The 9,520-nt window shown below is 40.7% G+C and overlaps 1 protein-coding gene across 1 annotated transcript in view; it reads left to right on the top strand.

Annotated features, from left to right (window-relative positions):
- Window positions 1-8,638, top strand: part of ZDHHC15 (zinc finger DHHC-type containing 15) — a 36,363-nt gene extending 27,725 nt beyond the window's left edge. The window contains exons 9-12 of the mRNA XM_018562063.1: window positions 3,800-3,926; window positions 4,337-4,452; window positions 6,452-6,532; window positions 7,923-8,638. Coding sequence (XP_018417565.1) covers window positions 3,800-3,926; window positions 4,337-4,452; window positions 6,452-6,495 — 287 coding nt within the window. The 3' untranslated portion in view covers window positions 6,496-6,532; window positions 7,923-8,638. The remainder of the gene's footprint in view (window positions 1-3,799; window positions 3,927-4,336; window positions 4,453-6,451; window positions 6,533-7,922) is intronic.
- The last annotated feature ends 882 nt before the right edge of the window (window positions 8,639-9,520 follow it).

Here is a 9,520-nt window from a genome sequence, read left to right as displayed (position 1 = left end):
TAGTACTGACACAGCTATTATCCTGTAGAAAGAAACGCAGACATAATATGAGTCTTCATATAGTTTCAGCATTTTAGCCAGATATCTTTCTTTTATATTGTTTTCATCCCTTCTACAGAACTGCACTTGATGCCCAACTCCCCTAAAATCGAACTACCTAAAGCTGCCAGTAACTTGTTTTCAAGATGCTTCCGTAAAGGAAACCTTTTACTGTGCAAATCACCTGTCTTCTGAGACTGTCATTGCCTGACTCATGGGTTGCATGCTTGTTTCAGAAAAGTTTTTTTTGGCTGCCAACAATCGATCCAATTGATCTATAATAGTATTTTAGTAGTCAGTCAATATCAATCATGTTTTCCACTATTTTTTGGTCCTTTTTTCAACATATTTCATGGCACTAACCTGAAGATGTAAAACAGTTGGGTGTGAAACGTCCTGTAGTATTGATATAACTATCCCCTTTCGTGACCATTTTCTGCTCAGAGGAAGCATCATTTGTGCCATGTCTAGCCTACAAACCTCAAATAATAGTTCTCATCGTGCAGTTAGTCTAATTGAACAATAGATCTGATTAAAAAAAATAATTGATTACAAGACATGGTCAATGTTTAGCTTGATTCAGATATATGGTGAGTATAGTTGCTGTCCTGGAACTATTTTGCAGCCTGCATGGCTGTGACAGGTTCCCTTTAGTGGAATAGGAAGAGGCCACTTTTAATAGATAATAATAAATCCGTCACAACTAGAACGTAAAAGGAAAGGAGCTGTGCCTGCTTTTCTTGCCATCTTCTTATGCAGTATTTTTGGTTGATATATATATCACACTGAGTGGCCAGATTATTATGACCACCCCATCAGTACTTGGTTGGGCCACCTTTTTGCCTTCAATACTGCGGCGATTCTTCTTGGCATTGACTCCACGAGATGTTGAAAGGTGATGCGAGGAATCTGACACCATGCCTGATGAATAGCACTGTCCAGTTCTGCGAGATTTGATGGTTGTGGAACCAGCTGCCTGATGGCTCTTTCAACTTCGTCCCACAAATGCTCAATTGGATTGAGATCTGGTGATTGTGGGGGCCACCTAAGTAAGGTAAAGTCTCCCTCATGTTCTTGAAACCACTCCTGCACAATACGAGCACCGTGGCATGGCGCATTGTCTTGTTGGAAGAAGCCATCTCCACTGTGATATACAACATCAACATGATAGGATGAACTTGATCAGCAACGATACTTTGGTATGTTGTGCTATTCAGACGTTGTTCCACACGAATTAAAGGGCCCAAATCATGACAGGAAAACATGCCCCAAACCTTAACACTGCCCCCACCAGCTTGAAGGGTTGTACTCATGCATGTTGGGTGCATGTTTTCATGCTGTTCCCGCCAAATTCTCACTCTGCCATCTGCATGATGCAACTGGAAACGTGATTCATCGGGCCACATGACTTTTTTCCAATGCTCGACTGTCCAATCCTTGTGTTCCTGTGCGAATTGGAGACGTTTTATCTTGCAGAAATCAAAGGTGTTCGAACAGGCCTTAGGCTTCCATATCCCATACGATGCATTGTACGGCGAACAGTGCGTTCAGAGATCACTTGAGAGGATCCCTGATTAAGATCTGCAGTCATTTGATGCACTGTTGCCCTTCTGTTGTCTTGTACATGTCTTGCCACTCTCCGTTCTGCCCTAACATTGACTAGTCGCTGACGGTCACAATTCGCACGTTCACACCCAGATTTTCAGCTGACAGTCCAGTCTTTAAACACTTTAACAATGAGCCCCTCTTGAACATTTAACGAATTCTGCTGTTTTGCTGATACTCGCTCCATGGCTCCAAGCGCCAACAATCATCCCACGTTCAAAGGCTGTTAAATCACGTTGTTTACCCATATGTCCAGAAAAAAAAAAACACTTCTACTGTCGTGGTAGACAACGTGCTTCCCTATTTATAATGGTCTGGCCCTCTAGCAACTTCAGCGCAAAATTATAGCTAATTTGCCTACAAACGTCAGGTGGTCATAATAAACTGGCCACTCAGTGTGTGTGTGTGTGTGTGTGTGTATATGTATATATATAACACACACACACACACACACACACACACACACACCTCTGCATCATGTACTAGCTCCTGAATATTATAACCCCCCACCAACATCACCTTGCTTTCTTGAAAGCATGCCAGGTATGAGTCTATATCTGCACTATACTTTTCTGTGACCGCTATGTTGCATTTCTTTGCTTGAAAACAGCAGCATTACGTCTAATGTTATAATGGTATGTTGCTGTGGCAACCCACTCACTGATTTCTCAAACTCCTGAGTAATTATGAGCCTTTATTGCGGGATTATTGCTTAATTAGGAACGTTCTGTGTGCTGCGTCTCAGGTTGCTTTGCACATTATTTTCTGGGCTGTGTGTAGCTAGTAAGCATTATCCTACACTCTTCACCCTTCTTGTCTGCAACAGTGTTTTCTGTATTATGTTACTAGAGCAACAAACTACCAATTGACTCATTCATAGGAATATAAGCTAAAAGAACTGAGAGTGTAGTCTGTATAAAGCAATAGACCAGAAAAGTAAAATTGAGCATTATGTATTTTTTTTTTTCATAGGTGGTTAGTGTATCCCTTTGCAACTTGAAACAGTTGTATAGGCCTGAATATGTGACCTAAGCCATATAGACTAAGCCCGCAGTCACACCTGCACGTTTCACCAAACGCGCTTTGACAGATATGGGGCAAAATGTTCAATGGGCTTGCGTTGCCATTAATTTTTGCTCAGTGTTTGCACGCAATAAAACATGCACAAATGTGGAAGCAAAAAACGCAGAATGCATGTCACAAAATTTGCTACATGAGCTTTTTTTTACCACGTTTGTTGCGCATTCAGGCCCCAATGAACTCTGTGGGGACACCCAGCAGAAGCAGCATACAAACACACACGCGTGCACGCGAACGTGCTGTGCATTCACGGAAGATGCAAGGTAAGGTGCCAATGTCTACTGGGGTGGCAGGCAGTGTGCTTTCATTGTTCTGTTTGCTTTGGCATTATGTCTGCCTTCTAGAAAAAATACAGAGTTTCTCATTTATAAGGGGATTTGGAAAACTGCGTCAGCAAAGTATGGACTGAAGAATAGACCTGCGGTAATCGAACTTTGTTGACTCTAATTTTATTGTAATGTAAAAGACCAAGGGAAACTGCCAGATTGTTAAACCATCACTATGCCTGGCCATTAGGAATCTTCCTCTGGACTGTTTGTCATCTTCAGCTCAGTCATATGTGTTAGGTGAGGGGTCCAAATCATGACATACAACTGATTCAATGCTCATATATTGCCTAGGCTAGTAGTAACTGCTAAACTGAGAATTCATTGACTTGAGTAACGTACTACAGTAGGGCAGGGTATGGTAACTATTTATGTTCTTTTGACAGTTGACTACATTTTACATTTTCTCCAGCTAACAGACATTTATTTTCCATATATCCTTAAGACAGCGTGTGTGTGCATGTGTACTTGCTTTGTATTGCACATACCAGAGGCAGATGAAATATGACAAACACAAATAGTTCTTTTAGTATAGTATGTGTTCATCTCACTATAAGCATAGAATATACAATCACTGAAATGTGTTTCACTGGTCTTCTTTAGCCATTGCAGAATTGTTTTCTAATTTCTATAATTCAGGCCTACATAAAAAATCAGCTGTATGAGCTGAAAAATAATTGGCAAGAATTATTGTAATGTCCAGATAATTCCTGACTGCTTTTCCCGTTTTTTTTTGTGTACTGATGTAGAGGCCTTTTCAGTCCCAATGTTCCACAGTGGTCCTGATAAAAATGGCTTCCACCTGGGCATTAGAAGGAACTTGGAGCACGTGTTTGGGAAACAGAAAAATCTTTGGTTAATTCCGGTCTTCACAAGGTATGTTTTTGTACATTAGTAATCTATTTTATTGCAGGGGAGGTCGATTTACAAGGTATAGAGAGCCTGACATTACCAAGGACTGCAGATATTATTCAGTGCTAGTAATCCTGCAGAAAACTGTCGGGACTGGAGACATGCTATAGGAGTCTGCACATGCTAGTGGTATGGTTGGAGACTTAAGACAAGTTGCAGGAGATTTGTTTCATGACTATACAGATTACCATTCATGTTATTAAGTGTAGGGTCAGAGAGCTGCACAGCGAGTAGCAGGGGACCACAAGTTAGACACAAGGGTTTTATGCTCCCACGCTTTCAAATATCACTCCTATGAATTTGTTTTTGGACATATGATTCTTCTAAATTGTGTTATTTAAATCATTGTATTGTATCTGATTTATTTTTCTTAGTATTGGAGACGGACTATCTTTTCCAATGAGAACTGTTTCTGAATCTCAAAACCCTCTGCTGTCTAGAGAGAATCAGTGGGATGATGATGATGAAGGCACAGATGAGGAAAATCCAGGTGAGGCTTTAAAAATAGTAATGTCAAGGAAAAGATGGTTTTAACCTGAATGGACTGCGGTTAATGTTGAATACCTGGAAATCTGCTTGAAATTTCTGACACCCATGTGGAGTTAATGGGGAAAAATAACTGTGACAAAGAAGGGCTTTTCTGGTCTAAAATTTTGCAGTTGCAGATCAGTGGATTTGAGGACAGAGTTTAATTGGATTTAGACACTTTACTTGTGTTGCTGCTATTCATGCAAATTCACTGTTTTTTGTCTTTTGGGCACGTCTAAATGTATACACTTAAACTGGCCATACACCTATAGATTATCTGCAGATGTTCTATGGTCAGATGGAAAAAGTGCAACAGATTCCTCCATCTATGCCAAACTGTATTTTGACAGCCAGGGGGGCCAACTAGCAAGATACTGAAGCTTGGCCCAGTGGGGGATTCCTCAGAAAAAGTGGCCACAGGCATTCCCCTGCTACATTGCAAGGGGTGTAGAGTAGGGATAACTGATTATTATATATGATGTAAAAACTATTTCCTAGTACTGGTGGGTGCCTCAAGCAAAGATACAAATGACAAGATTCCTACATCTACACAAACCTGTGTGGATGGAGGAATCTCCCACTGGGCCAAGCATCAGTATCTTGCTAGTCGGCCCCTCTGGCTCTCAAAATACCTGAACAATGCCTGCATCCAATCAGAAACATTGCTGTTGATCAAGTACATCCCTTCATGGAATTGGCATTCACTGATGGCAGTGGCCTCTTTCAGCAGGATAATGTACCCTCCCACACTGTTCAAGAATGGTCTGATGAACACAACAATGAGTTTGAGGTGTTGACTTAGCCTCCAAATTCTCCCAATCTCAATCCAACTGTGCTGGCAAAACAAGTCCGATCCCTGGAGCCCCCACTGATCTGCTACCGACAGCTTGGTGCCATATACCACAGCATACCTTCAGAGGTCTCGTAGAGTCTATACTTGATGAGTGAGGGCTGCTTTTGGTGGTGTGTGTATGTCTATGTGTATGTCTATGTGGAGAGCGAGTACAAACACTCAGTGATCAGTGATTGCTGAGTGTTTGAAGATAATTGAGGACATGGTATGTGGACTATATCCTCAATTATGAATGAATGGGAGTGATCTACATCACCTCCTGTTCATTCATACGGTAGTTGTAGTTATAGTAAACATACTCTGTCCTCATGTTTATCAATGAACAGGAACACTACAGTAATAGAGGATTTCTGTTCATTGATAACTCCAGTTTAAATTTTGCAGAGTAAGACAGCCGCTTACTGGTACCGGTACTTACCGGTATTTTTTTTGTTTTCCGACATTGTTTTTGGGCTCACTGTTGCATCTGGGCACTGGCTACACGCTCTCCGCAGCATCAGCTGACGTCAGGTACATAAGGCTCATGATTGGAGGAAACCTGTTAGCTTGTCTCTGCAATCGGAAGTTTCACTCGTGAGGCTAGTTTGCATTGCCGTCATCGGAAGCCCGCCCCTCAGCGGGGCAGGCTTTCGATGATCGCAAGTACGATCTGCCCGTCCAAGGTGGGCAGATCATACGGGCTTTCAAGAAGCATACGACCATGGCAAGACAAAAGTCTTGCCATGGTCGTAAGGTGTATGGGCACCTTTTAGAAGGGGGTTCCATGCTCCTTGGAATGTTACATTATTGATAACAGCTGGAGGACTTTTTTGTTGTTGGAAAAAGGTAGTAATTATGGAGGGGGGCTGGGATCTCCAGAGAAGATTCCATCACTTGAAGTCTCAAAACGATCTAAAGCTATGAAATGCTGGTGATGGAATAAACCTGCAAGCGTCTTTTTGCCTATAACCAAACAGTAACATCTTGGTGGACTGACTCTAAAGAAATAAAATGTGTGTTTTAGCTTTCACGCTACCTCCTAAACTGCAACTTATGAAAAGGACTCATTTTATACTTGTCCGGAAAAAACTTGTCTGTCATTTTTCTTTTGTATCTTTTTGTATTCCAGTTTCTCATGAGACCTCACACATCGCTATAGAAATGGACACATAGTTACTGGCACAGTTGAAGCTGAAAATGCAAAGTTAAGGTACGTGTGTTATTATTATATGGATAAATCAGTTTTATAGGTTTGTTTTACCTGCTTGCTATGACACTGCTTTTATGTTTGGAATAACACGTGTGTGAGTAACTAGAGAAGTGGAAGGCAATGCACAGCTGTTTTCCCCCTGTTTTGGATTGCTAAAGTCACTACAAACTACAAATATTTGTATCCATTAGTAGAAGAGTTAGGCTAGCTTTACTTCTGAGTGTTGCTGTAGCACACATTACAGTTGGGCAGAGTTGGCGTGTTTGTTCATCGATGAGCTATTCATCTTGCAAATGCACACCAAAACATGTGCAGCTCACCAGAATCCACACGTGTAAATTATCTGTGTTGTGTTCTGTTCTTTAAAAAAAAAACACAAGCGGGGTGGCGACAACGAGGACTTTGTCTGTTTTTTGGTACTTTGGCAGCCCATTTCAAGTCGGGAGAGATTTATATAAAATGGGAAAGATAAATGTCCGTGTTGACCTTGACAACGAAGAATGGCAGTTGGAGTTTAGTTTTTGTGACAAAATTCATAAGTTAGTGCTGACCATAAAGTGGTCAAATTTCCACCAAGTCAGCAGGATACAAGCAGTGTGTGGCCCTGTCAGAATTGCTTGACAAAAGTTGATTGAAAAAGAAATCTGTCAAAGCAGCCAGTCTGAAATCCGCTGCAGTGACTGTTTGGGCATTTTACGAACCACAATCCACAGTGTGTGGCTAGCTTAAGAGCTTTGCTTGTAGGACAGTTTTGTATTTACTTTTGATTATAATTGATTTGGATAAAAGCTTGAACTTAACTTTAAACAGAATCCCTCAGGCTATGGGAACTGTTGTGGCAATCTGAGTCAGAGATTAGGTAATGTCTGACTCTTTCCAGCTTGCAAACTGCCTGGCCTCACATGCTGTCTGTCAGCCTCTGGGTGTGCAGGGTCTGAGCAAATGACAGCCAGCATTTTCCTTTGGCACTCCAGCTGAAGTGTTAGGTTTGGATTAATTATATAAAGCTAAAGAAGTGTGTCCCTCCTTTTCTTTCTGAAAGGGTTGTTGGATCCCTGGATAATGTGCCTTTTATTCGGGTAAGGATAACCAGGCTGCATGGGACATTTCAGGAGGTGCCAGGCTACCTACTATTGTAATGTTTATCAGTCACTGCTTTTCTAGGTGTTGGTAATTCTGTCTGCATACAGATTTGTAATCATAGGAAAGGCAGCATACTAGAGGCATAGTTGAAATCTTCCCTGGATCTGCGATTATATAATTTGCAGGGAATGATAATGGCGTTCAGTATCTTTATCACAATGCCGTTGTTTGGTTACTGAAGTAAGCTGATTTCCTCTGAATTTTTCAGTCTCATAGACTTAACATATTTCCTTCTTTTGCATTTTAGGGGTCAGAATACTGGGACAGTTTCCACATTGCATCCTGGAGCCAATATCCAGGCACCCTTGATCCACAGGCAGACATTGAACAGCTTTAGAACTCCATCCCCAGGAGCCAGTCAGGCTGTGATACTATTGGACAAATCTGCTTATGTTGGGCAATTATTTGTTGGGTGGGAGAAAGGAATATAGGACCAATTGTTTTTTCTTCTGCACTCTGAGAATTCTTTCTATGCAAGAGGAGTTTCAACACCAGAGTGGTTTTCAGTATATCCTTTTACTTTTTTGATATTCTAATTTATTTGTTGTTTAGCCAATTGGGCTCTTTGTCTAAATACGGTTTACTAGTAATATTTGATGCTGGAGGATTATTTTCATCTCGTGTTTCCTGAAGGTATTTTACTCTGTATGTAAAACACTGAGAAGCTGTTCTAGGCACATAAAAGACTGGAGGACATTTTCTGGAGTTGTAATTTAAAGTTTGCACTGTAAAATCATGCATATGATAGCCAAATTGTCCCACAGCCTCATGATCCCTCTGTTTACCAGCTTTGTAACTGCTCTGAAGAGAAAGATGACAACCTTCAGGCTTAATCCCTTGGAGTTTAAAATGCAAACTGTGCCTGGGAACATGGTTCTAACTTTTAACATTCACATAGGTGGTGTGAGAAAGGGAGATTATAAAGCTATGAACGTTTTATAAGAATGTTGGTCATTCCTGTACCAAAGCTTAATTGTCAGATGCTATAATTGCATTTTCAACAAGTGAAACAGGATCTTTCAGTTTCACAACATCTGTGCTTTGGGATTGTCAATGCACAAAAGTGTCAAAGATGGATTTTGTTATTGTTCAGAGAAGTCAGACATTAAAGAAGGTGGAAAAATCTTTTAAATGACCAAGTCATCTTTACCTTTTTTTTTTATACAAACTTTTCAGCATACTGGAAGAAAGTTTGACCAAAGCTGCAGATTAGGTTAGAAATTGTTACCAATGTTTGAATATTTACTAGATTAGCTGGAAACTATGTTCAGCAAAAGATATTAGTGGTGTTCGTATGCTGAAAGCAGCCAGTATTTATGGTTGGTGTGCATTGACTTAATTACACATTGTGAGTGAATGTATTTGTGTATTCTCTTTTTATGGAGCCTTGTTTTTATACCATGTGCAAGTACTTGTCTGCTAAATGTGCATATTATATAACGTTCAAAATGTTTCAGGGACGTCATTTAGGGCCGAGTGACCTTGCTATTAATAACACATTGCCATGACCAAATAATGAACCAATTGCAACCAGCTATTATTTGACTGCTGAAAAGTGATTTCTGATTGGTTGCTATGGGTTATAGCCTTTTATACTTGCTGTTAAATACGTTCTCTTGTGCTTTCAGTAACTGAAAAGTAGAGCAGGTTTTATATATGCAGCTCTGTAAGTTGTCTGGCGACGGCAACCCGCCAATGCGACAGTGCCGTCCGTCCGTTTTTCTACTACGGGCGGACGGCAACTGGTTAAAGCCTCAGTTTTGATTGCAAAATATGCAAACACGGTTTTGCTATGTAGACATTTCGATTTTAAAAGCATTTGCCTCAGTTTGATCAATACTGTAT

This window comes from Nanorana parkeri, unplaced genomic scaffold (assembly GCF_000935625.1).
Source record: "Nanorana parkeri isolate BGI_ZX_2015 unplaced genomic scaffold, ASM93562v1 scaffold559, whole genome shotgun sequence".
Classification (NCBI taxonomy): Eukaryota; Metazoa; Chordata; class Amphibia; order Anura; family Dicroglossidae; genus Nanorana; species Nanorana parkeri.
The sequence above is the reverse complement of the archived record's forward strand: the minus strand, read 5'-3'. Positions and strand labels throughout refer to the sequence as shown.